Below are 27,900 nucleotides of genomic sequence, written 5' to 3' on the forward strand. Positions count from 1 at the left end.
CCTGCCCTGGGTTAGGGAAAGAGGAGGCTAACCTTGGGGCTACAGGGAAGGGGAGAGTCTAAATACGATCCAAGGCAGAAAGTGGAGGTAGGCAGCAGCGGCCCAGGCCATCTGGAGGAGGCAGGCCCTAGCCTTTTTCAGTTAGCCCATGGTCCTTCCTCTATTCCAGCCATTCAGGCTAAAGCTTGGGGTGGGTAATTGACACAAGAGGAAACTCAGGAATGCATCCCCTAAGAGTGTCTGGCATATTGCCAGACCTTTAACAGTGCTATTTATTGCCCCCTAATAGCACTGTTACAGGACTGAGGCCCAGGTTGACCCTTTGCCATGTCATCTTTTAGGATCACCTCATCAGGAACTCAGGATCTGGTACCTGCCTGACGTCTGAGGACAAAAAGCCAGCCATGGCCTCCTGCAATCCCAGTGACCCCCACCAGCACTGGCTCTTCATCTAGGCCCCAGATCACCACCTGTGGAAGTTCCCACAAGCCTCTCAGGAAACAGTATTTTGGGGAACCTGATGTTTGGGAGCCTGAGCATCAGCTTCTCTGTAGGCCTTAAAGATGGAGTTTAAACCTAATTTTGGATGTCAAGGCAGGACCTTCCTACTCCTTGCAACAACATTGGGCCCATTTTCTGTTCTCCACATTGATGGAAGAGACTGTAAGAGCACATAGTACTGACCCAGAGCTTTCCTCTGTCCTAGAAACAGAGACTTCCAAAGCAGAGAACGCTCCTGGGATAGGGCCCAAGGCAGCAATGCTGAATTCAAGAAAAGTACCTCTGCATCCAGGTCCTGACTACCTGATCATCTAGAGCTGGGCATACAGGATCTAGTGACATAATATATTCCAGCAGAGACCCCTCTGTTAGCGGTCTAAGAGCAACTCCCTTGCTAATAGTATGCTGAGTTTATAGAGCCGTTTACGGTTTACAGAAAACACCCTGACAGGAATCCTTTATTTACTTCATCTGCACAATGACTCTGTAAGACAGGACAGGGACCGGCATGCCCATTTTACAGATAAGAAAGCTGAGGCAGGGAAGGGTAAAGGAGGTTGTCTGTAGTCCCACAGCTAGTGGATGGCGGGAGCCAAGACTGAGGCTTGATCTTGAATACTGAACCAGGGCGCCTTCACCACAAAAACACTAAACACCAGCCACCGCCATTCCCATTCTCTCTTCCCTGCATTCTGATAATTTCTGGCTGGCTGGTCTCTATAAAGCCCAGAACAATGGAGCCAGGTAGCCATGAGGGAAACCACACAGTTCATGGAGCCAGCTATTCTCAGGTTTAAGTCCCAGAACCCCTTTTTTTTTTTTCTTTTCAGTGCCCATATGTAATGTAATAAAAGGCAAAGTAGCCATGGATGAAATTGAGGATAGACAGGGGCCATGTCCACTAGCCCCTGACCTTCTAAAATTCTGTAAGACAATTTGAAAACCATCATTTTAGTCCAACCTTATCATTTTCCTATTATGAAACCGAGGGCAAATAAGTGAGGTAATTTGCCCAAGGCCACACAGCAAGGCACTGGCAACCCTGAAGCGAGGACCCAGATAAGGCGAACAAGAGCCGTAGGAAGGCTGAAGAATTAAGGACAGTGTATAGTCAAACATGACTGCATGACTGGCCTGGTCTGCTGAAGCCCTCATGTGGAGCAGACCTGGCACGCATATCAGCTCTTTCCTAAGTAAGTCGGACCCTGCACATTTGGACTCAGACTTTCAGTAGCAGGTTGTCATCTTAGGCATCACCACGTGAGGGTGCCAAGGGCACACAGCTGCCTCTCCTTCCCTGCAACTCAGTACTGCAGGTCTCCTAGGTCCCTGAAGAGCCTTCAGGATCCTGTGGATGCTACAGTGTAGAGGAAACATTCTGGGATAGCCCAGCCAAAGGGAGAAGGCAAAGCATAGCCTCTCCCATGATGTGGCCTGAGTGGGAAAGGTCTTTTCTAGAAAGAGAAGAGAATTGGACATGAGATCCCTGTAGAAATAAAGGTTTTGTGGCTTTGGTAAAGGAAGTTTGCATTGGATTCCTCCTCCCCCTGCATGGTTCCTTCGCTGATCCCTTTGAAGAATCTATTGATTCAGGCTGTGAAGAACTACACACATCTGAAAAGTCCATCACAGCACCTTGCTCTTGTTCCCAAACATCCTTTGGCCTACGTACTGTGTGTCAAACATAAGTAGACATGAGGAGTTATGAGACTCTTCCCCTGTGGAACTCAGATTCTAGGTGGAGAAACAGAGATGCAAGCAAGTCATGGTGTGTTCAGAGATGTGCTAGGTGAGTTAGAACAATTCCTTCCATTTTGGCCCTAAATTTTAGGGGGATTAGGGAAGGCCTCACAAAGATGGTGACATTTGACTTTAGACCTCAAAGGATGAGTCCTCAGGTGGGAAGGGCTTAATAAACAAAGATCTCATCCAAGAAATGATCTACATGAGAAGAGATACAGAGGGACAAAGGTATAAGTGGATCTGGGAAACCAAGAGGACATCAGGGTGAGGGAGCAGTAGATGTAGAAGCTAGAAGATCAGGGCCACATAACTTTCATGGGCACTTTTGCCTTCATAAAAAATAACATTTAAAATTATGTTTTATAATTGCTTTGGTATAAAAATGAATATAACCCAGGCTGATGGTATTCATTTTATTATGGTTTTAAAAGAAAAAACAGCCCAGCCAGCCTGGCTCAGTGGTTGAGCATCGACTTATGAACCAGGAGGTCATGGTTTGATTTCCAGTCAGGGCACATGCCTAGGTTGTGGGCTTGATCCCCATTAGGGGGCGTGCAGGAGGCAGCCAATCAGTGATTCTCTCTCATCGATGTTTCTCTCTTCCTCTCTGAATCAATAAAAATATATTTTTTAAAATTAAATAAATTAATTGAATAAAACATTTTTTGAGCCTCTAAAAGTATTGTGGAGAGCATTATGCTAAGTGAAATAAGCCAGTCAATGAAGGAAAAATACCACATGATCTCACTCATTCATGGATAATAAAGACCATTATAAACTTATGAACAAAAATAGATACAGAGGCAGAGCTGCCTCAGACAGATTGTCAAACTGCAGCGGGAAGGCCGGGGAGGGTGGTGGGGGGGCAGGAGGGAGGGGGGCAAGAGATCAACCGAAGGACTTGTATGCATGCATATAAGCATAACCAATGGACATAAGACACTGGGGGGTAGGGGAGGACGGGGGATTGTCAAGGGCGGGGGGGGGGGGAGGACACATATGTAATATCCTTGGTAATACTTTAAGCAATAAAACTTAAGTAAATAAATAAATAAATAAATGTTAAAAATAAATAAATAAATAAAAGTATTGTGGGCCTTGGGCACATGCCTGCTATGCCTACTGGGTAAGTCAGCCCTGTAGAACAGGGGGTTGGGGCCCAATTGAGAAGGCTTTGAATGTCATGCTAATAAGTCAGGTAAGCCATAGGGAGCCATGGTCCCTAACTCTAGCCCTACTCTGGTTGCATTAAACATCTAATCATTTATCAGGCCTTATTTGCCACTTATCCCAAAATCCCTCATACAGTCTATAACATCACCTAACAGCTCTCCAGCCCAATCCTATCTAATAATAGACAAACATGGTAATTGACCGTACCTTTGCTACGCCTCCCCTTGGCTAATCAGCACAATATGCAAATTAACTGCCAACAAAGATGGCGGTTAATTTGCATATGTAGGCTCCAAGCGGGGGAGGGAAGACTGAAGGCAGTTCCAGCCAGAGCAGCAAAGACGGAAGACTGAAGGCGGTTCCGGCCAGAGCGAAGGCCTGGGTCCCGGGTGCCGGAAGAAAACCGGTGCCGGCAGCCAGGAGAAGGGAAGGCCTCTAGTCTTATGATATATGCTCAACCAAGGTGCCCTAAGGTGATTCCTTGCCCCTACCAAACACAGCATAGCCTCTCCCAGGGGCAATCATAAGAGTAACAGGAAGTGAGAGATGCAGCACAAGAGAGAAAAGACCACATGACATAACTATAGAGTAGGCCCAGGTTTGGGGGTGAGGAGGGGACTAGGGAAGGGCAGTAGTCAAGAAGAGGGAGAGAGCACCGACACGGGTGGTAGAAAGGCTCAAGAAACCAGCTTCATTGCCTCTCTTTAGCCAAGGTGGGTCTTGCCCTAACCTGACATCTGCCCTCTTCCTTAAAGTCCACCTCTTTAACCACTCTCAGAGCTCCCCTAAAACCTTAAAAGCTTGCTGCTAGCCCTGTGCATTGAATGGCTGATCCCCTTTGGGGATTTATTTCCCACTTGAAAAGTAGTGGTGCCATTGCCAAGAAGAGCTGAGTGTCCCAGAATTTATTATCTACTTATATATTAATTACAAAGTAATTCTGTACCAAAGTCAAATAATACAGAAAATGTGAGTTTAAAATGTGAAATTTATCCTCACAATGCTCTTATACCTAGTAATTCATTCTCTAGATATAATAACTTTATTGCTTGGTAAAAGCCCTTTAAAACTGCTTTTTTGTAAATCTACAAATGCACATATACACAGTACCATACTGTTTGCAACTTGATTTCTTTACTATATGAACGACATTTTTTCATGTCAGTTTATTTAAGTCTAATTCATTCCTTTTTTTACTTATTTTTCCAAATTATAAGAGAAAGTTTATTAAGATTCCTTGCAAAAATTCCATCAAAGCAGATCTGAAAGAGCCTATGTGATCAATTTGATCAATTACTATTCTTGTTGTGTATGTGCAAATAATCAGGCCAAACTAAAACTGGACTTAATGCAGTCTCTTTGAAAATGAGGGTAATCCTAGAAAAATTGTGTTTCAATGGGAACCACCATGTCCAATTGTGAATGTTGAACTCCAGTGTAGTTAACTGTCTTCAAAGTTTTGCTTTTCAGATTGTGTCTGTGTATGCCATACAGTGTTTCTGGAAACTTTGGAGGTGGTTGTGGAGGTAGTTTTGGTGGGAATGACAATGTTGGTTGTGGAGAAAACTTCAGTGGCTTTGGTGGCATCTGTGGTGGTGGTGGATATGGCGGCAGTGGGGATGGCTCTAATGGATTTGGTAATGATGGAAATGATTTTGGAGGTGGTGAAAGCTACACTGATTTTGGCAATTACAACAATCAATCTTCAAATTTTGAACCTATGAAAGGAAGAAACTTTGGATGTAGAAGGCCCCTATGATGGTGGAAGCCAATACTTTGCCAAACCATGAAACCAAGATGGCTATGATGGTTCCAGCAGCAGCAGTAGTTATGGCAGGGACAGAAGGTTTTAATTATTGCCAGGAAACAACGCTTAGCAGAAGAGGAGAGCCAGAAAAGTAACAGGAAAGCTACAGGTTACAACAGATTTGTGAACTCAGCCAAGCACAGTAGTGACAGGGCCTAGCTGCTACAAGGAAGATGTTTTAAACAATACTCATGTGAATGAGCAAAAATATTGAGGATTCCCTAGCCAGTTTGGCTCAGTGCAGAGCCTCGGTCCGACGACTGAAGGGTCCTGGGTTTGATTCAAGTCAAGGACACATACCTCAGTTGCAGGCTCAATCCCAGGGCCTTGTGCAGGAGGCAACCAATTGAAGTGTGTCTCTCTCTCATATCGATGTTTCTCTCTCCATCTCTCCCCCTCCCTTCCACTTTCTCTGAAAATCAATGGGAAAATATCCTCAGGTGAGGATTGACAAAAACACACACACACACACACACACACACACACACACAGAGTGGCCAGATTATTATGACCACCCCATCAGTACTTTGTTGGGCCACCTTTTGCCTTCAGTACTGCGGCGATTCTTCTTGGCATTGACTCCACGAAATGTTGAAAGGTGATGTGAGGAACCTGACACCATGCCTGATGAATAGCACTGTCCAGTTCTGTGAGATTTGATGGCTGTGGAACCAGCTACCTGATGGCTCTTTTAACTTCATCCCACAAATGCTCAATTGGATTGAGATCTGGTGATTGTGGGGGCCACCTAAGCAAGGTTAAAGTTTCCCTCATGTTCTTGAAACCACTCCTGCACAATACGAGCACCGTGGCATGGCACATTGTCTTGTTGGAAGAAGCCATCTCCACTGGGATACGCCATCAACATGATAGGATGAACTTGATCAGCAACGATACTTAGGTATGTTGTGCTGTTCAGACATTGTTCCACGTGAATTAAAGGGCACAAATCATGCCAGGAAAACATCCCCCAAACCATAACACTGCCCCTACCAGCTTGAAGGGTTGTACTCATGCATGTGGGGTGCATGCTTTCATGCTGTTTCTGCCAAATTCTCACTCTGCCATCTGCATGATGCAAGTGGAAACGTGATTCATCAGACCACATGACTTTTTTCCAATGCTCGACTGTCCAAACCTTGTGTTCCTGTGCTTGGGTAACTGTTGTGGTAAACAACCTGCACAATATTAGCACCATGGCATGGCGCATTGTCTTGTTGGAAGAAGCCACCTCCATTGGGATATGCCATCAACAATGATACTTAGATATGTTGTGCCATTCAGACGTTGTTCCACACGAATTAAGGGGCCCAAACCATGCCAGGAAAACATGCCCCAAACCATAACACTGCCCCCACCAGCTTGAAGGGTTGTACTCATGCAGGTGGGGTGCATGCTTTCATGCTGCTTCCGCCAAATTCTCACTCTGCCATCTGCATGATACAACTGGAAATGTGATTCATCGGGCCACATGACTTTTTTCCAACACTTGACTGTCCAATCCTTGTGTTCCTGTGCGAATTGGAGACGTTTTATCTTGGTAACCGCAGACAGCAAAAGTGTTCAAACAGGCCTTCGGCTGTTTTGCTGATTCTCGCTCCATGGTTCCGAGCGCCAACAATCATCCCACGTTCAGAGGCTGTTAAATCACGTTGTTTACCCATATCTTCAGAAAAAAATCGCTTCTACTGTCGTGGTAAACAACCTACTTCCCTATTTATAATGGTCTGGCCCTCTAGCAACTTCAGTATGAAATTATAGCTAATTTGCCTACAAATGTCAGGTGGTCATAATAATCTGGCCACTCGGTGTATATATTAGTTCTAAAAAATAAACAAAAACTCAAGGACTGTATTTGTGACTAATTGTATAACAGGTTATTTTAGTTTATGTTCTGTGGAAATTGTAAAGCATTCTAACAAAGGATTTTAATATAGACTTTTTTGCACCCATGCTGTTGATTGCTAAATGTAATAGTTAGATCATGATGCTGAATAAATATCTTTTTATTGGTTTCAGAGAGGAAGGGAGAGGGAAAGATATCGAAACATCAATGATGAGAGAGAATCATTGATTGGCTGCCTCCTGGAGATCAAACCCACAACCCAGGCATGTGCCCTGACCAGGAATCAAACTGAGATCTCCTGGTTTAAGGTTGACCCTCAACCACTGAGCCACACTGGCCAAGCAAATGTGTCTTTTAAAAATAATAACAATAAAATGCCCAAGATTAAAGACAAAGAGAGAATCTTGAAAACAGCAAGAAAATAACAGTTAGTTACCTACAACGGAGCTCCCATAAGATTGACAGCTGATTTCTCAACAGAAATTTTGTAGGCCAGAAGGGATTGGCACAAAATATTGGCACAAAAAGTGATGAAAAGCAACCAAGATTACTCTATCCAGCAAAGCTATCATTCGGAATCAAATGATAGATAAAGAGCTTCCCAGAAAAGAAAATGCTGAAGGAGTATTACAAGAAATGTTAAAAGGTCTTCTTTATAAAGAAGAAGAGATTGGTGTGGTAGGCCTCCTGATCTGGCCACACCCGCACACCAGCACTGCCCAGGGTCCTTCTGTTGATATAATTGGCCAGGGGAGAGTGGTCCTCCTTTCCTCTCTGGTTGCTTGAAGATCAACTTCTATCATAAATAACACAGTAACTATCTGGACCAGGAAGTTCATGACCAACAGACTACTTCAGCAGAAACAAATCATCATTGACGTCCTTCACCCAGGGAAGGCAACAGTACCCAAGACAGAAATTCGGGAAAAACTAGCCAAAATGTATAAGACCACACCAGATGTCATCTTTGTGTTTGGATTCAGAACCCATTTTGGTGATGGCAAGACAACTGACTTTGGCATGATTTATGATTCCCTGGATTATGCAAAGAAAAAATGAAGCCAAACATGGACTTGCAAGACATAGCCTATATGAGAAGAAGAAGACCTCAAGAAAGCAAAGGTACACAAGAATAGAATGAAGAAAATCAGGGGGACTGCAAAGGTCAATGTTGGTGCATAAAATTTGTCAACGTGTCACTCCCTCTGGACATTTCCAGGGTCGTCTTCTTGTCAGTGTGATGCAGAAGAACACACATTGAGAATTTAGACTCAGCATTTATGATGCCTCTGCTCTTTCTCTCTGCCCTCAAGCAATCAGCATCATTAAAAAGAAGAGAGCTGGCATGGCTCAGTGGTTGAGCATCGACCTATGATCCAGGAGGTCACAGTTCGATTCCCAGTCAGGGCACATACCTGGGTCGTGGGCTTGATCCCCAGTGTGGGGCGTGCAGGAGACAGCTGATGAATGATTCTTTCTCATCATTGATGTTTCTATCTCTCTCTCCTTCTCCCTTCCCCTCTGAAATCAATAATAAAAATATATTTTTAAAAAAGGAAGAGAAATCCCCCCCCCAAATTTTTTAAATAAATAAATAAAAAGTGCGGCCAAAGTCACCATCTATGCCTACCACTAGGAGATGATGCGGGGCATGTAGATTTGACACTAGTTGTGAGAGTCTTAAATGTAGTCTTAAAGAATTTAGTTTTTCTTTTCTTTTTTTTTTATAATCCTCACCTAAGGATATGTTTTTATTGATTTGAGAGAGAGAGAAAGAGAGAAACATCTATCAGTTGCCTCCTCTATGCACCCCAACCCACAACTCAGATATGTGCCCTGACCCACAATCTTTTTGGTGTATGGGACAACACTCCAACCAACTGAGCCATCTGGTCAGGACCTAAAGATTTTGGTTTTTAAGCACATACAGATTGGGCTTCTCTGAGCTAGGCCACGGATACAGAGATGGATGTGATATTGGCCCTGCCCTTAAAGGTACACTTTAGAGCAGTGGTTCTTAACCTGTGGGTCGCGACCCCTTTGGCGGTCGAACGACCCTTTCACAGGGGTCGCCTAAGACCATCCTGCATATCAGATATTTACATTACGATTCATAACAGTAGCAACATTACAGTTATGAAGTAGCAATGAAAATAATTTTATGGTTGGGTCACAACATGAGGAACTGTATTTAAAGGGCCAGAAGGTTGAGAACCACTGCTTTAGAGTATGTGATGTTGAGGGGTAACTTTTAGGAGGCCCTAAAGCCTCCTCTTAAACTTCTCATCCGAAGGCTAGAGCTGTCTCCTTACTCTCCAAAGGAGGTAGGAGGTGGGAGGAGAATGACAAAAGAGACCCTGGTCCCCAGCCCAGCTCAGCCCTCCTCCCCAAGCTCTACTCTGTTAGAATGCTGGGGGTTAGACTGGAGAGGGAGCCCTCCCGGTTCCCTGAGCATCATAGTTTACATTCCCCTGACTAGCTCAAGGACCTAAAAAGGTGACTGCTTGGATAGAACTCCTTCTAACAGCTTTTCCAGGCCTCTCCTGTATCTGCAGACATGAAAAGTTGAATTCTGCAGTTCTAGGGACCTGGTGACTTTGCTGCTTCCCTCTAGACTTCCAAGCGTCCCGGCTCCCCTCTGCCTAAAAAACCACTAAACCCATAGTCCTCTGCTCTAGGGCCTCCCAACCCAAAGTCCTCTGCCTACCTCAAGGCATACTGCACCTCCCTCTTTTCTCTTCTACTGACTGATGGGCAGAGCCTTTCGCCTCCTGCAGGACATGCCCACTCCTCCACTCTGCTGCCCCTGGCCTCTACCCTTATAACCCTCAAATTATCTCGCTATCCCAAGGGCTCCTCCCTCTTCTAACTCCCCCACATTTTCCTCTGGGAGCTCTCTTTTCAGCTCTCTGAGTCTCCCCAAACCTTTTTCCTAGTACCCTCTTCCACAGAGTTCTCTAATGCACCTACTTTGCTTTTGCCTCCCTGCATTTACACCTATGTCTGCAGGTATACAGACATATGCACACGTCCCATCTCCCTCTGTGCACTCGGAGATGTTGCTGACCCTTCCTTCCTCTTGCTAGTCACTCTTCCCTCCTCCAATCCTCTTCCCCCCCCCCCCTCCTAGTGCATGGGATAGGTCTCTGCTTGCAGTGCCACTGAGGACAGTGAGGCAGTAGCTCCCCAGTGCTACTACGGGAGCGCCCCGAAGGGAAAACCAGTCCAGGTTCTCCATCTTACTTCTGGAAAAGACTTTGTTGGATACTTTTCAACTAAAAGTAGATAATTAATTTAGCCCTGGCCTTGTTCTGTCTTTGAATAACAGATAAATTCGTTTACTTGAAGAGAAATCTTTTCATTTGTATTTCCATGTCACCTGTGATTTTCCCTGCCTTCCACCCGCAGCCCTGCCAACTGGCAGGAAGGTGAGCAAAGCTGCTGATAAGAGGGGTTTAAAAAGGCTTGGGTCATGGTAAGGGGCCACTTGTGGTCTGCTCCACTGGCAACATGCTGAGCTTCCTCGTCTTTGCCATGCTGGTCCTTTATGGTGAGTGGGTCATGTGGCCTGAGTTCTAGGAGGGGATTCGAGCAGGAGGGTCAGAAAGCTATCCCTAAGCCCAGACCTGCTCTCTACTCCAGAGCGGGTAGGACACTCTGCCTATAAGTCTAGCAAAAATTTTACTCTCTTGGAGCCCATGATAGAAAAGTGTGGGGCCACTCTTGTGCAGGCCCCTCATGAAGCAGAGAAGCCTCTACCGGGGGCCTGGGCTTCCCTCCCACCCCCACTGACAAGAAGACATCCTCAGCAGGTGCTGGCTGGGTGAGCACTGCTGTCCATGCCCCTGGAGAATCCTGCCCAAGCACTGTGTGTCGGGGGGGGGGGGGGGGGAGCGGGGGGGGGTGGTGGTGGCAGTAGTCAGGAAGGAGGGGGTTCCCGGCAGGCCAAGGGATGGCCTGAGGAAGGTTGAGAAAAGTTGCCTCTGAGGCCCAGCCTGGTGATCTGAGGTGGGTCCTTCACAGCAGGCCAGGGTTCTGAGGACACCCAGGGAAAGCAGAAGGCACTCAGACTCCCCTGCTTTAGAAAGGGGCTCAGGGAACTCACAGTGGGGGGCAGGGAGCGGGGCTCATTTGCTAGGGAGAAACTGAATTTGCAGACAAAGCACAACTGCGATTCCCCATCCCCACCCGGGCTGACCCCATGCTTAGTCCTCACTCACTTTTCTTCTGCCCCACAAAGGACACAGCACCCAGGACTTTCCGGAAACCAACGCCCGGGTAGTTGGAGGGGTTGAGGCCCGGAAGAATTCCTGGCCCTCTCAGGTGGGTGTTTCTTCCCAGCCCCAGACTTCCAATAAAATAAGAGTTGCCTGGGCACTGATACACAGGTGTTTGTGTATGTCCTTATCAACAGGAAGCTCTCCAACTGCCTGTATTCTAGATTTTAAAGATGAATGGGACCAGGCTTAGGTGGTTTTACTAAGTACAAAAGGCTTGAAGGAGCGAATTTAAATACCAACCACACTCACTCTCCCAGGCACACACCTAAACACGAATCACATTTACACTCCCAGCAACACCATTTGTGCCACATTAACAAGACTGTGTGCCAGACCCACATTTCAGACTCCATATACCTTCACACACACACACACACACACACACACACACACACACACACACACACACATATACCTTCACACAGTACGTGTCATACTTTGAAGTGCACTCCCGCCCCCAAGTAGAGTATGTTGTTTATTTGGCTATTTCAAGAGTTTCCACTTTCATAACAGGACAGCTAGGCTCTGATTTAAGCAATTCAAATGTAAAAATTGGCAAGTTGAGAAGAATAATTACAATTAGAATTAAATCAGTTTACAAAAGTTTGAGCCCCGTCTGGCTGGTTTGGCTCAGTGGATAGAACATTGGACTGCGGATTGGAAGGTCCTGGGTTTGATTCCGGTCAGGGCACATGCCCAGGTTTCGGGCTTGATCCCCAGAAGGGGACCTGCAGGAGGGAGCCCATCAATAATACTCTCTCATCATTGATGTTTCTATCTCTCTCTCCCTCTCCCTTCCTCTCTGAAATCAATAAAAGAATATATATTTTTTTAAAAGTTTGAGCCCCAATTTTCAGAAGTTATTGTGTTATATGAGGTGCTGAAGAAAACATGAACTGATAAAAATGGACATTCCAATGGTATTTCTAAATATTCCCTGAAGTAGGGGGACAGGGTATATCTTGAAAACATTGGAGGGGAGGCTCTGAGACCTAAGCTTGTGGGTCTTAGGTGATGGAGCAAATCCATAGCTACATTTCCTTCCCAAGAAGAAATGGAGGTAGAAGGAAATGAGTTCTTGGCCCTTTGCAACAACCTAGAGCTGGGGAGGGGGGCAAATACACTCTGTGTGTATGCCTTTACCTCCCCACACCCATCCTTGTACACAGCAAACATCGCCAAACAATGGTGCACTCTTTCCTGCTGATCCCACATCATCTACACACCCTTTCTCGCTACCACACCAGGTAGACAGTAGCAATCAATCAATAGCAATTGACAGATCAAATGAAACCTATTTGCCATCTCTAGCCCAGAAAGTTGGAGAATGTTTTGAGGGGTGGCAGGAATTTCAGGGGTAACGTAATTTGGGGCAAAGGCTTTTAAGAAACACCACTTATTCTTCCTTTCTTTCCTCCCTGTCTAGATTTCCCTCCAGTACCTGTCCAGAGGTAACTGGTATCACACCTGTGGAGGGACCCTCGTCAGACGGAACTGGGTGATGACAGCTGCTCACTGTGTGGACAAGTGAGAAAAACAAAGACCAGCTTTACTGAGCCCCTGGAGGGGAAGAATCTGGCCCTTTGGGAGAAATATATATCTTTGACCACCAGGGCAAGACTTTAAGGGTCTGTTTGGAGGCCTGTGGGAAGGCAGTACCATATAATGAAAAGTACAAATTTTGGCATTAGGCAAGCTCGGGTTCAAATCTCATTCCACCTTCTTCCAGCTATATGACCTTAGATGACTTACTTTTCTAAGTCTTCTTTCTCTTCTCTCTAAAGGGAGGTAATAAAACCTACTTTGTAGAGTTATTGTGAGGGTTAAGAAGGTAAATATTTGAGTGCCTAGTCAATGCCTGGCTGGTAACAATATTTTTAAATTTATCTTTATTGTTGAAAATATTACAGATGTACCTTTTTTTAATTAAGGTATTACATATGTGTCCTTATCACCCCCACTGCCACCCCCCAGATGTCCCTTTTTAAAAAATTTATCTTTATTGCTGGCTGGTAACCATTTTTTCTTATGGCACAATGGTTGGTTCTCAGTTGAGCATGTATCAGAATCACCTGGCAGGCACAGGTTACTGGACTCCATCTAGCATTTTCTGATTTGGTAGGTCCAGGGTGAGGCCTGATAGTCCGCATTTGTAGCAAATTTCCAGGTTATGCAGGTGCTGCTGTTCCAGGGACTATGCTTTAAGAATTATTAGTCTAGAAGTTTATACTTTCCTCAAAATTCCTCTGTGAGCTAAAAAGCCATTATTTCATTTATGTTCACCATATGATGTTTAGTTTAATAAACTGGGAAAATGAAGTTGATGGTAGTTTTTGTCCTCCCACGTTAATTAATTAGGAAATGAGGGAGCTTGTTACTTCTTCATTGTCCAGGATTTTTCATCCTTCCTCTGCTGGACCAGATAAGATGAGTTCCTGTCCTAAAGATAAGATATAAGCTGGTTTCCCAACTTTTCCCTAAGGGGGAAAAAGAAGGCTTGGGCATCCTGGATCACTCATGGCTTCCTTCTGTCGCTCCAGCCAAATGACGTTCCGTGTGGTGGTTGGAGACCACAACCTGAGTCAGAATGATGGTACTGAGCAGTACGTGAGTGTGCAGAAGATCGTGGTGCACCCATACTGGAACAGCAATAACGTGGCTGCCGGGTAAGGGCAAGGCTGGGCTGGCCTTGGGCTGGGAAGTGGAGGGCCGACTAACTAGCAACCGGGTTTTGGCTTCCTTCACATTCATCCATGAGGACTTCGAGAATTTATATTTTGGAGAATTTGAGAATTTTTAAAAATTTCTGGTATTTACTTGATCTAAGCTGGTTTGCAGGATTGGATCACCTAAAGCTCCTTCTCTGAAGAGTTAAATGTTTCTGTTTTTATTGTTATTTATTATTTACTAGAGCAGTGGTTCTCAACCTTCCTAATGCCGCGACCCTTTAATACAGTTCCTCATGTTGTGGTGACCCCCAACCATAAAATTATTTTTGTTGCTACTTCATAACTGTAATTTTGCTACTGTTATGAATCGTAATGTAAATATCTGATATGCAGGATGTATTTTCATTGTTACAAATTGAACATAATGAAAGCATGGTGATTAATCACAAAAACAATATGTAATTATATATGTGTTTTCTGAAGGCCTTAGGTGACCCCTAAAGGGGTCGCGACCCACAGGTTGAGAACCGCTGTACTAGAGGCTCGGTACACAAATTCGTGCATGGGTGGGTCCCTTTGGGTGGCCTGCAAGGATAGGGCTGAAACCCGCAGTCCAACCTGCAGCTCCTACCTGCTGCTCCTACTCATCCCAGCCCCAATGTGCTTGCCACAGGCTCGAGCCCAATCAGCCCCAATTGGGAGAGGCTCGCACTGCCACAGCAGCTCTCACCAGCCATGAACCCTGCATCTGGCGCCTTCCCAAGGGGAGTGGTCTGCGGGATCGGGCTGAAACCAGCTCTCTGACATCCCCCGAGGGGTCCTGGATTGCTAGAGGGCACAGGCCAGGCTGAGGGACCCCACTGGTGCACGATTGGGCCCGGGAGGGACTGCAGGAGGGCTACAGGGCGTGTCCAGCCCATCTTGCTCAGTCCCAATCAGCCAGACCCCAGTAGCAAGCTAACCTACAGGTTGGAGCATCTGCCCCCTGGTGGTCAGTGCATGTCATAACGAGCAGTTGAGCAACCTTAGCATATCATTAGCATATTACACTTTGATTGGTTGTTCAGTTCTGCCATTCGGTCTATTTGCATATTACCCTTTTATTATATAAGATTTTATAGAATAGACTTCATCAACAAAAGTAATTTTCTTAAAATGAATGTTACATGTGAAAACTCCACCAAGACTGAGCTGTACATTTTTGGAAAAGAAGTCATCAAAATGGTGGTCAATTCTATAGAATATGGGGGTTGGGATCAGTTCAAGTAATTGGGATATTTGCTACCATCATTGCAAAATTCTACTCCTTCCTGATTCCCCACTTATAACTGAAAGATATAAGCTCCAGCCTGACCGGTGTGGCTCCGTGGTTGCATGTCAACCTATGAACTAGAAGGTCCTGGTTCTATTCCCGGTCATGACACATTCCCAGGTTGCAGGCTGGATCCCCAGTAGGGGATGTGCAGGAGGCAGCCAATCAATGATTCTCTGTCATCATTGATGTTTCTATCTCTCTCTCCCTCTCCCTGCCTCCCTGAAATAAAATATACATTATATATACATATATATATATATATATATATATATATATATATATATACATATATATATATATTAAGATGTAAGCTCCACTCCTCGGGTTGCAGGGATCTCAGCTAGACTACAACACCAAGACTTCACCAGCAGGTGCTGCTGTTAAATATATAATGTCCTAAACAATCCAAATGTATAATGCCTCAAGTTTGAGATTTAGCAAGTCAGTTCCCCCTTCAAAATCACTGGTTTCCAATTCTATGGGGACACAAGGCTAGGGGAGGGCCTGCCCATATGCCAACCTGAGACCTGAGACCTGAGACCTGTTCAGCCAAAGGGCAGCTGAGACCTGTTCAGCCATGGGCAGCTGGACCACGAGTGAGCAGTCTTTTTTCCTCCCTCTCGTAGCTATGACATCGCACTGCTGCGCCTGGCCCAGAGCGTTACCCTCAACAACTATGTCCAGCTGGGTGTTCTGCCACGGGAGGGAACCATCCTGGCTAACAACAGTCCCTGCTACATCACAGGCTGGGGCAGGACCAGAAGTAAGTCACCTACATGGGCACCGTCTACCACATGAATCTTGATTAGCTGAGCTTCTAGGGTACAATTTTCTGTGGTCCTAGGTATTCATAGCCAGAAGCCAAGAAACCACAAAGGAACCAGAGATAAAATAACTGAGACATGAAATAAAGCTAAGAACAGGCAATGGAATCAAGGCAGAGATTCACAGACTCTTATAACTCAAAAAACAACCCAACAGCAACAACAACAAAAAGCCACACTACTTAACTCAGTATTATATACAAGCCTCTCATTTTATTTTATACATGAGGAAACTGAGGCCAAAGGAAATTAAACATTTTGTTCAGGATCACATTACTAGTTAGTAACTACTGATCTGGGGCTGGAACCCAGGTATCCTGGCTCCCACTTTGGTAGTCATTACACCATTGTGCTACCTCCATAGACAGTCACTGGGTTTGGGTTGGGAGTGAATTAACCAGGGTAGCTGTAGGTCCAGAAAAGTCAATGCAGATGAAGCCTCCGCCTTCTTCTGGTCATCATGGGAAGATTTCTGGTAGGGAATGTCATTCAGATAACATAAAAAGGTGGGAGGAGCTATGAGCAGAGATAGTTAAGAGGGGCAGAGACGTTAGGCCTGACATGGAAGTCTATGAGCCACCAGGCAGTATTTGAGCTCCGAAAGAGAGGCAAGGCCTTGCTATGAGCAGTCTCCTGGGAAAATCTGGAGCTGAGAGACATACTTCTAATCTTGCTCTGCTCTCAGTTCACTTAATGTCATTATAGTTCAATTTCATGATCTTTAACATGAAAGGGTTGTAAGGATCCAAAGAAATAATTCATGTACAAAGGCTTTGAAAAATCAAAGAGCCAGATAAAGAAAAGTTGCACCAAGCTCTTAAGAAATGCAAACAAGGGTGCACAGTCCCATTTCTGCTTATAGAGTATACAATGTAAGGAAAAAATAGGACAGGTAGATAAATTATCAACAAATGATTCTAGTTACTTTGCTAAGGTATCCATGAGGTTTTTTTTGTTTTTTGTTTTTAAAAAGGCAGGAGTAGGATTGTTTGTGGGTTGTTGTTTTTTTTTAATCTGTATTATTTGTGTTTTTTTAAATATATTTTTTATTGATTTCAGAGAGGAAGTGAGAGGGAGAGATAAATAGAAACATCAACAATGAGAGAGAATCATTGATTGGCTGCCTCCCGTATGCCCCCCACCAGGGATCGAGCCGGGGCATTGAACCCCGGGACCCTTCAGTCCGCAGGCCAGTTCTATCCACTGAGCCAAACTGGCTAGGGCTGGTTTTTTAGAACCCAGGAACAGCAATCAAGGATGACTCCCTAAAGGAAAGAGCCTGTTGTTTCCATATAAAGAGATAAAAAGGAGGATCTATGACATGCAGTGAGCAGAAAGAAGGAGCTTGCCTGGAGTTCAGCTTTCATCAGAGCTTGGGAAGGTTTGGGAGAATGTGGAAGGTTTTTTCCCTTGGATAGTATCTGGGGCTGATCTCCAATGCTGTGTGTCCTGTTTAGCCAATGGACAGCTGGCCCAGACCCTGCAGCAGGCTTACCTGCCCACTGTGGACTACGCCACCTGCTCCAGCTCCTCCTACTGGGGCTCCACTGTGAAGAACACCATGGTGTGCGCTGGAGGAGATGGCGCTCGCTCTGGATGCCAGGTGAACACCTGTAGAAAGTGTCTAAAGTCCCACCCCAGATCTCTCCCCGCTCTGCCTACCACTTCCCACCTTTTCCTTACCCGCTATTCCACATTTACACCCCATGTACAGATACAACTTTCTACTCTGGTTTCTGAATGAGAATGATTCTTTGCTAGTAACTCTATGCTCACAGGATCTCAAAGTTGAAAAAAATCTTAAAAATGCATCTTGCCTAGAGCCCCCACCTCAAAAGCTTGTATGTGGTCTAATATTTGTGTTGGTATATGTTCTTTAGAATTTGTTCATGACCTAGACTTTTTATGGATGCAGTAGGGCTAAGCCTGGAGTGATGGTTGTAATTTTGTATAAGGTAGCTCCCCTTAGAGGAGCTACAAAAATGATCAATCTATTGATCAATGATCAATAGCTCCTCTATTTCCACTCTTTTACCTCACTAGTACTTATAGCCATACATATGGGTGGATATAGTAGGGGAAAGTGCACAAATGGTTTTATAATAGTATAAATAAAACAGAATTTTCTCTTTAGATACAATGAATCAGCAATACACCATCTTACAGATTTCTTAATGCAATTCAACAAATCGTCTTGATTAGCTACTAAATAAAATACCAGATACTGTGTATTTATGCTAGGGATACAAAGATAAACACAGTGGAGAAATGATAAGAGCAGACATATGAGAGAACATCCTATACAATAAAAGGCTAATATGCAAATCGACCAAACAGCAGAGCAACTAGTCGCTATGATGTGCACTGACCACCAGGGGCAGACGCTCAATGCAGGAGCTGCCCCCTGGTGGTCAGTGTGCTCCCACAGGGGTAGCGCCACTCAGCCAGAAGCTCTGAGCTGGGCTGGCGAGCATAGCGCCAGTGGTGGGAGCCTCTCCCACCTCTGTAGCAGCGCTAAGGATATCCGACTGCTGGCTTAGGCCCGCTCCCCACTGTCAGTCGGACATCCCCTGAGGGCTGCCAAACTGCGAGAGGGTGCAGGCCAGGCTGAGGGGGGCCCCCCTCCCCCAAGTGCATGATTTTCATGTACCAGGCCTCTAGTTGTAATATAATATGGTTAAGTGTTTACAATAAAGATATGCACCAGGTGGTAGGGAAGTCCAAAAAATAGGTACTTACCTCTATCTGTTGGGGTCTGAAAAGACTTGCCTTCTCTGAGAAAGTGGAATCTGCAGTGAGTCCTGAAAGTTAAACAGGAGAAGGAGGGAAAGACATTCAGGGAGAGGTACAGCATGAAGAAAGGCATGGACCAAGAACCTAGGTAGGACACATACAGAATTATAGGGTGTTCCCTACAGCTATCTGGAGCAGAGGTCGAAGCCCACAAGCCTCCAAATCCAGTCTGATGCCTGTTTTTGTTTGGCCCTTGAGCTAAGAATGGCTTTTACATTTTTAAATGGTTAGGGGGAAAATAACAGAATAATATGTCATGACACATGAAAAATATAAAATTTCAATGTTCATAAAAACATTTTATTGGAAAACAGTATAGTTGTTTCTTGTGTATTGTTTATGGCTGCTTTTACAGAATTGAGTAGCTGTAGCAGAGCCTGCAAAGCCTAAGATATTTACTATTAGCCATTAACAGAAAAAAGTTTGCTGACTCCTTGAGCTAGAGCATAAACTATTACCATACTAGGGAATGTCAGGAGGTGACACTAGGGGCAAGTAGGAGCCACATGACGTAGGGCTTTAAATGTCATGCTTGGGGGACATGAACTTTATCACTTACGTACTGGGAAATTATCGAAGAGTTTCAAACAGGAGAACAGCATGATCAGATTTGCCTTTTAGAAGCACTCTCTGATGACAATCATGTTTTTGAAGAGGACAAGATTGGCAGGGAGATTGGTTAGGAGACTATTGTAATTATCCAGGCAAGAAATTTGAGGATCTGAATTAGGGCAGTGGAGAAGAGGGAAGGAGGAGGATCTGGGATGCATTACAGGCATTTGGCTTAAGTTATTTGGGAGAGAGGTTTGCTCCCTCAAATGAGACAAGATTTATAGGATTTGAGAGGAAAGGTGATGAGTTTAGTTCTGGATACGTTGAGTCTGAGATCCCTGTGGGATACTCAGGTATAGTTAACTGGTAAGAAATTAGATATAAAGAAAGCAGAACCTGGGTGAGAGAGCTGGGCTAGAGATACCCCTAACAGCAACTGAAACACTCCCACCCCACCTCTCAGCCCCAAGGAAACCACTAGAAAAAGAGCAGTGACTTAACAGAACTGCAATAACATAAATACTAGAGTGCTTCAGGGAGATATGTGAAAGACAAATAACCCATAAATATCTAAGAGGGACTAGTGGCAAGAGAAAAATAAGAGTTTTATTAAATCTCAAAAAATATGGATAGGTCATCACATAATAAACAGTGCAGCCAGAGCCACAGTAGATAACTAACAGTGACTATTCGGCAGTGGGTGAGTCTCTGGCAACTATGGCAAAAACAGTTCCAGTGGAGTGGTGATGGCAGAAGCTAAAGGGTAAGAAAGAAGAGGCAATAAAAACATAGTGAGGGCCCAGCCAGTGTGGCTCAGTGGTTGACCAGGAGGTCACAGTTCAATTCCCATTCAGGGCACATGCCCAAGTTGTGGGCCTGATCCCCAGTAGGAGGGCATACAAGTGGCAGCCAGTTGCTGATTCTCTCTCATCATTGATGTTTCTCTCTCTCTCTCCCTTCCTCTCTCGGAAATCAATAAAAACATATAAAAATATTTTTTAAAAAAACATAACAAGGAAATGTAGAACACTCTTTTAATAATCTTGGGTGAAAGAGAGGAACACAAAAAAGTCTGGTAGCTTTAAGAGGGATGAGAAGTCAAGGAGATGGACCGTTTAAGAGGGAAGAAAATTAAGTATGTTAAAAAGGCAGAAAGAGAAGGATCCTATAGTCAAAGAGAGGGAATGAATGGATAGCACAAGATCCCAGCAGAAACAGAAAAGATGGAACCAAGAGCACAGGTGGAGCTGGCTTTGGGCAGGGAGAGGGATGCCAAAATGTGCATAAACGTGAGTGTGCATGCTGGGTACGTGGAAGTTGATAGGTGTTCTGCATTATTGCTTCTATTTACTCATGAACTAGGTGTCAAACTGGATGTTGAAACTGAAGAGGAAAGGACTGTATGGGTCTGGATTAATTAAAGTGAATGGGAGAAGGACTGGCCTCCAAAATATTACTGATAGGCTGAGGTTAGAGATTACACAATAACCATTCAAAGATCCAGCTCTCGAGAATGGATTAATCCAGGACTAAGTTTTCCTGCATTACTGGGGCAAAAGGCAAGGCTGCAAATCAAATGCAAGGTGCAAGCTAGGTGAAGGAGGAAGAGAAGCCAGCAGGAGGCTGGTAGGCTGGCTGAAATAACAGAAGCAAAGATTGCTTTTTTTGTGAGCACTTAGTAGTACTATGGAAGTAAGGTGACCAAATCATCCTAGTTTTCCCAGGACTTTTCCAGTGTTAAAACTTAAGAGTCCTGTGTCCTAGGAACCTTACATGCAAGGAGGGGCAAAAAAAAAGAAACTCAGACAACCTCTCAGATCCTCCTCAGCCAGCTTAACCTATAACCTCTTAAGGTTTAATCTTTTTTAGTTAATTCACTTCCCAGAGTCTTTTTTAAAATTTATCTATCTTTATATAAAAGCCCAGTGACCAGAACGACTGGTCGCTATGATGCACACTGATCACCAGGGAGCAAACGCTCAACACAGGAGCTGCCCCCTGGTGGTCAGTGCGCTCCCACAGCAAGAGCACTGCTCAGCCAGAAGCTGGGCTCACTGCTGGTGAGCGCAACTGCGTGGCTGGAGCCTCCCCCACCTCCATGGCAGCGCTAAGGAGTCACAAGGAGCGAGCAGGGAAGTGGTTAGGAGTGAGCAGGAGGGTATTTAGGAGCAAGGGGTCCCGGATTGCGAGAGGGATGTCCGACTGCTGGTTTAGGCCTGATTGGCTGGTTTAGGCAGTCAGACATCCCCCAAAGGGCCCCAGATTGCGAGAGGGTGAAGGCCGGACTGAGGGACACGCACCCCCCACCCCTGTGCATGAATTTCATTTTTTAAATAATAGAAATATTTTTCAAATAATAGAAATATCTCTTTAGTCTCCTTTATTGTCCCTTATTTTTATTTTACTGTATTTTTTGTCTTTCATGACATTGATATTTTTGAAGAGTCCAATTGTCCATAATCGGTTTCAAAGAGAGGTAGCCAAGGAGATCACCCAGCTTTAGGGCTCAGGAACTGACACAACTTAAGATGTAATCCAGGGGGTTAGCCAGGGGCTTAACCTTGTGACTTTTAGTCAAAACTGGGTTATTGTCTTCTGCTGCTTGGAGGTCAACAATTACCCAAGGTGAGAAACTAAGGTCAGGTCAGTGAAAGGTAAGCTCTAGAGGCTGGGAGTCCAATCAAGGTGTCCGCAGGTTTGATTTCCTCTTGGGCCTTTCTCCTTAGCTATCAGATGGTGGCCTTGCTGAGTCCGCATGTGGTCTTTTCTCATCCGTGGTGTTCTCTGTGTGTCCAAATTTCTTCTCTCCCAGGGTCCTGAATTCTGAAAAAACTAGAGTACTTCTCTTCTGGTTGCCACTCCAAACTGACAATTCTTTAAGATAATTATGTCTTTGGGTCCCTTCCCACTGGACTTTTCCAAATAGTGTGCTCTCTAGGTTTTCAGACTTCTGTGTTCCCAACACTTTTCCTGAGAGTGAATTCACTGAGCTTCTCTGACCTCGATCCACATACTCCCACTGAGTTCTTGTCAATCTCTTCCTTCTGTCCTAATCCTCAGCCATGCCCTCCATCTCTCCAGAGCCTTTATTTCTTTTCAGATCAATGAGCATAAGACGATTGTATTACATATAACTCAATTACTTTCCTATCCTATAGCCCAGAAGTACTCTCAAATCCCTATTAGAGTTTGGATAGAAGAGGTTTAGATTGTTTTGTTTGTTTTTAGTACAATAATCTAAAAACGTTTACTTTGCCTAAACATTAGTTCAGGTGGGATACAGCTAGATCTTTGGTCTCTTTCCCTAGATCTTCTTTCTTCTTTCTTTCTTCTTCCTTCTTTCTTCTTTCTTCCTTTTTCTTTTTCTTCCTCTCTTTCTTTCTTTCTTTCTTTCTTCTTTCTTTCTTCTTTCCTTCCTTCCTTCCTTCCTTCCTCTTTCTTTCTTTCTTTCTTCCTCTTCCTCCCCCTCCTCCTCCTCCTCCTCCTCCTCCTCCTCCTCCTCCTCCTCCTTCTTCTTCCTCCTCTTCTTCTTCTTCTTCTTCTTCTTCTTCTTCTTCTTCTTCTCCTTCTCCTTCTCCTTCTCCTTCTCCTTCTTCTTCTCTTTAATTTTTTATTGAAACTATACATATTAAATTGCTTAAGGTGGCAAATAAAATTATGAGGCTTAATAATGGAAAAGAATAGTCATTGTGTTCCTTCTACCCCTTAAGCTCTTGCTCCCTAAAAGGAACTACTTTCAACACTTTTCAGCTGACTTTTGTATCTACTTCCATACCTCTCTAAAAATATATATAGTTATATTATACTTAATTTATCAGTTCAGGCATTATGAGAGATGCAGATATCTCTTCCTTTTACACATTTTTACTTGCCCCCAAGCATGAACTTTTTCTATCACCACCTCAAACTCCAAAAATAATTTTTATTAGATTAACATTTAATGTTTGTTATAATTATGTAAAATGTGATGCACAACCAAACCAGGTATTCTGGGATTAATTTTCATTTCCTGCATAACTTTGTTTTCCCTGGAAAATAATAATTCTTTTTTATTTGCATAACATGTACTCAACTTATTGCTAATTCAGCCCCATACTCTCAATTAATTTGTAAGCGACCTATTTTATCTTCTCTTGTCCATAGTGGTCTGTGTCTTGATATGGGTCTATTTGCATTCATCATGAGGGACACTTACTAGCTTTTTTTCATTCTGGAAACTCCAGAGCTTTGTTTCTGAAAACATGTATTGTTGATATGTCCTCCCCTCCATTATTATTTTCTCTTTCTAGAATTTGTTATTCATAAGTTTACCTCCTAAACTGGTCCTCTTATTTTCTCTATATTTTGTTTGTTTGTTTTACCTTATCTTCCAATACTTCCAATATTTCATTTCTACTATCATGTTCATAATTTCCAAAGGCTCTTTTTATTTTTAAATGTTCTGTTAACAGCATGCTGTTCTTGTATCATGGATGCAATATTAATCATAGTTTTATTGCTTGTTTTCTTCTCCCTGCATAATCTTAGTTGCCTTCATTTTTTGTTTGTTTATTCCTTTGTCTCTTTCTTTGATCTTTATTTTTATATTAGAGGCTTTCTTCAAATGTTTGGTAAAATCCTTGACCATCTGCTCTTACTTTAGAGTGGGGTGGTTAAGAAGTGGATAGGTAGCTCTGAATCTTAGGTGGGGTTTATCCATAGTGAACTACTTTGTCAGGTGATCTGGCTAAGCTATTTCATTGGGGGACTTTCAATGACAGTATCTTTAGGTCTGTTCTCTTGTGCTGGTCAGATTCTCCCGAGAAATGCCTTCCAATTTTTATGTCCGTTATTATAGAACTGGCTTTCTTTGAACTGAGTAAGAAGAAGCATGTCAAGGTCATATTCTATAAACCCAGGTTCTTGATTCCAAGTCTGAGCATGTAACCACTACCCAATACATTATTTCTCTCCTCTTTACCCCAGTTTAGTTTAACATGTATTGACTACCTATCCTGTGTTTAAATGTTAAGTCTAATTAGACTCATTGGTCTAAATGCTGGGGATAAAGAAATCATTAGAACACCCTACTTCTCCCATCCCAGGTTCAATTTAAGTCAATAAAAAACTATTAAACGTGTAGCTCTTCAAAGTTCTGTGTTAGCAACGTAGAAAGGAAAATTATCGTCAAAACATAGCTCCTGTCTCAAGCTCTCAGCTATGCGTGGGAGGTAGAAACAAATTATGAAACCAAAATGCAAGGCAGAACATGACATAAATAATGCAAAAGAAAGGAAGAAGTACTGTGGTCGTTTAGAAAGGAAGAAGAGATTCATCTTGATTGAGGGATTATGAAGAAAGTGGTGAGTTGAATTGGAGTTTTAAAACTGTACAGAATTTTACAGAGTTGGGGGTGGGCAGGGTGTAAGCAAAAGCCAAGGCCCAAAGATCAAAATATCTGGAATTTCAGGACTCTGCTTTTATTTCCTGCAGGGTGATTCTGGAGGCCCCCTCCACTGCTTGGTGAATGGTCAGTATACTGTCCATGGAGTGACCAGCTTTGTGTCCAGCCAGGGCTGTAATGTCTCCAGGAAGCCCACAGTCTTCACCCGGGTCTCTGCTTACATCTCTTGGATGAATAACGTGAGTCCTCTCAAATAATGGGTTGAAATAGGGTCACCTGGAGGCCTGTGCACTGGCTGGGTTGGAGAGCAAAAGTTGGGCAGGGGAAACCATCATTTTCCTCACCACATTCATATGTTTACTCCTTTCCCTTCCCCCCATAGTGCACTTTCCCTCGACAATGATACCACGCCGAGTTTCCCTTCACATACCCACTAAGCAGGCTTCACCATATTGTTTACTGCTTAGGGTAAGATGGTGGTAACAACAGATCTGAACCAGGCATTTATCACTGCTGTCCTAAGTTAAAGTCAAAGAAAAACAGCTTCAGAAAGCCTGCATTCTCCTGGGCAAGAGGAGAGGCACTAACAATCTCTCCCATTATGAGAATTTGCTCTACCCTTTGGAAAGAGGTTGTACCACTTTAAACAATTTTTGAGAGTTAGATGAGACGCTACTGATACTAACTTATTGGGAGAGCCTCACAGTCATCTCACCTGTGCCTTGCGGCCTTCTAACTCATTCTGGAGTCTTGTGGTATGAACATTAACTCACAACCATTGCAAAGTCTGTCCTTGCCACTAAATGCTGGATATCTATCTATCTATCTATCTATCTATCTATCTATCTAAAAGGCTAGTGTCCATCTGACTGGTAGCTATGATGCACACTGACCACTAGGGGGCAGATGCTCAATGCAGGAGCTGGAGCTGCCATGATGTGCACTGGCTATTTAAAAATAAACGGCACATGGACCTGGCACTGACAAACCAACACTCAGCTTCCCTCAAGTGGGACACAGTCCCTGCCACCACCCTGGAGCAACACCCCAGCAAATCACAGCCAACACTGCTGAGACCCCATGGTGCAAAATGCAGCCCATAGTCGCGGCCCAGAAACAGTCGCTGTGGGTGCTGGGTAATGATGTCACATAGCAATGCTCAGTTTCCTCTCCCTAGTAACTAACCTTCTTGGAGTTTTTTCAGCCCAGGAACACGACTTGCTTTATAGCCAGGTGCAAACATTTTACACTTTAACCAAATGTTTGTGAAGCATTTTCACATGCCTCATCTCATTTGATCCTCACAGAAGTTCTGGAGTAGGTAGATAGGAGACTCGGTAGAGTCCTATTTTCTTTTCATTAGCCAGAAAACAGAGATTTAGAAAGTTTAGAAATTTGACCCAACTGAAAAGAAGTAAGATATGGTAGACCTTAAAAATGACTTCAGGTTTTCTCACTGTGCAGAATATAGTCAAACACTGCTGCAGTTAAATATTTTACCCTTTGTTCTCCCTGTGTGATCTACAATAATAATGTGCTTCATGTTGCTATTTACTGCTGTGTTGCTGACAATTACCTGAAAGAGAAGTTGGGGTGCTTCACTGGGCTGGAAAAAGTTTAGCTAAATCAGAAAGCAGGTCTAATTAAGCAGGTTTATTCTATATATATAAAAGCTAAGTTGACTTGCGCATGCGCGATACATATAAAGCTCTCGCTGGTGCCAATCACACACGTGTGTTTTGATCTGTCATTGTCGAGCATGAATTTGGTTGACACCTCTATTAGAGAAAGGGCAAATAGCGATACTAAAATATTTCTTCTAATTAATTTCCTTTCAATGTGCACAAATCCGTGCACCGAGACACTAGTATGCCCATAACATTGAATTCTCTTGACACAGCTGCAACATACTTCCTGCCCTACAACCTCTTATCTCCCTACAAACCCAGTATAGGGTCATATGCAAGTAGGAACCCTGAAGGAAAAAGAAAGGATGTAGGCAGAAATAACTGACTGTGGATATAACTTGCTTTTCCTTCAGGTCATTGCCAGCAACTGAACATCTTCCTGAGTACAACAGCCATGCCAAGATAATTCTTTAATTCGCAGCAGGACTTGAGGCCATCAAGAAAAAAACATTCTAGGAGACTATTGAACCAGATACAGAAATGCAAATAAAACTGCATACACATTACCAACCTGTGTCTTTTTATTTATAATTAAGCTCTCTAGAAAAATGCAGTTATAGGTCCCAAGTCGGATTTCACCACATTTCTGGGCTGGTTCTTCCATTTGCTGCCACCTCTATCAGTTCACAAACGAAGCCAAGTGGGAGTGGTTTTATATTATCCTTTTTAAATTATCTTAGGATCTACGGATCCATTAACCTACCCATGTGCCTTCCTCCAATGCATGTTTTCTATATACAAAGTCACAGAGTACTTTTAAATGTTCCTGAGTGACAAATGTGTTCTGATATTCCAGGTACACTGTAGGCTCCTTCTTCTTTTGTTTCCCCCTTCAGTGCCTAGAACAAGTGCTCACCCCAAGGTTCTGGGTGGTGGCAACTTCATACAAGGATACACTAGAGACAGGAGTATAGGATTAGGTGGTAGGTCAGATGCCAGCAAAGAAAGTGGCAAATTAGAAAGAAAGACTAGGAAGTAAAAGAGTAGAAAAAAGGAGAAAAGAAAATGTTGAACAAAGAAAATAAAGATTTAAGGGGAAGAGGCAGAACAAAAAGGGAGAGGCCTCACGTGAGCCATGGCCACAGCCACATCCGCAAGCACCAGAAGCACGTGGGAGGCTGAGGTAATGCTGGGGGCTTGTAACATTGCAGGATCAACTTGGACAACTATCACCCAGGTTACTAGGGTAAAGTTGATATGAGGAATTACCACTTAAAGAGGAACCAGAGCTTCTGCCCAACTTTCAACCTTGATAAACTATGGACCCTGGTAAGTGAGCAGACACAGGTAGGTAAAAGCTGCCAAAAACAAGACTGGAGCGGTTCC

General features: G+C 43.9%; 2 protein-coding genes and 1 pseudogene across 3 annotated transcripts in view; all 3 read left to right on the plus strand.

The window, feature by feature from the left end:
* Positions 1–2,016, plus strand: part of GALNT6 (polypeptide N-acetylgalactosaminyltransferase 6) — a 24,067-nt gene extending 22,051 nt beyond the window's left edge. The window contains exon 11 of the mRNA XM_081082615.1: positions 342–2,016. Coding sequence (XP_080938741.1) covers positions 342–455 — 114 coding nt within the window. The 3' untranslated portion in view covers positions 456–2,016. The remainder of the gene's footprint in view (positions 1–341) is intronic.
* CELA1 (chymotrypsin like elastase 1) lies at positions 1,582–27,561 on the plus strand. The gene is made up of 9 exons (XM_081082616.1): positions 1,582–2,290; positions 10,479–10,498; positions 11,311–11,393; positions 12,777–12,877; positions 13,891–14,016; positions 15,961–16,097; positions 17,616–17,761; positions 24,976–25,125; positions 26,928–27,561. The coding sequence occupies exons 1-9, from the start codon at positions 2,196–2,198 to the stop codon at positions 26,943–26,945; spliced, it is 876 nt and encodes a 291-aa protein (XP_080938742.1). The 5' UTR covers positions 1,582–2,195; the 3' UTR covers positions 26,946–27,561.
* LOC308514289 (small ribosomal subunit protein eS24-like) lies at positions 7,887–8,252 on the plus strand (annotated as a pseudogene). The gene has a single exon. The product of its transcript is annotated as a small ribosomal subunit protein eS24-like (transcript).
* Positions 27,562–27,900: the final 339 nt, after the last annotated feature.

The sequence above is a fragment of the Myotis nattereri genome (assembly GCF_964212035.1).
Source record: "Myotis nattereri genome assembly, chromosome: 2".
In the NCBI taxonomy this organism is placed as follows: domain Eukaryota; kingdom Metazoa; phylum Chordata; class Mammalia; order Chiroptera; family Vespertilionidae; genus Myotis; species Myotis nattereri.

Bases quoted from the DNA above. Each gene is read 5' to 3' on its own strand.
- CELA1 (XM_081082616.1), top strand. From the start codon at position 2,196: ATGAGGAGTTATGAGACTCTTCCCCTGTGGAACTCAGATTCTAGGTGG. The intron at 2,291-10,478 runs GTGAGTTAGAAC...TTCCACCCGCAG, and splicing joins TGTGTTCAGAGATGTGCTAG to CCCTGCCAACTGGCAGGAAG. The intron at 16,098-17,615 runs GTAAGTCACCTA...TGTCCTGTTTAG, and splicing joins AGGCTGGGGCAGGACCAGAA to CCAATGGACAGCTGGCCCAG.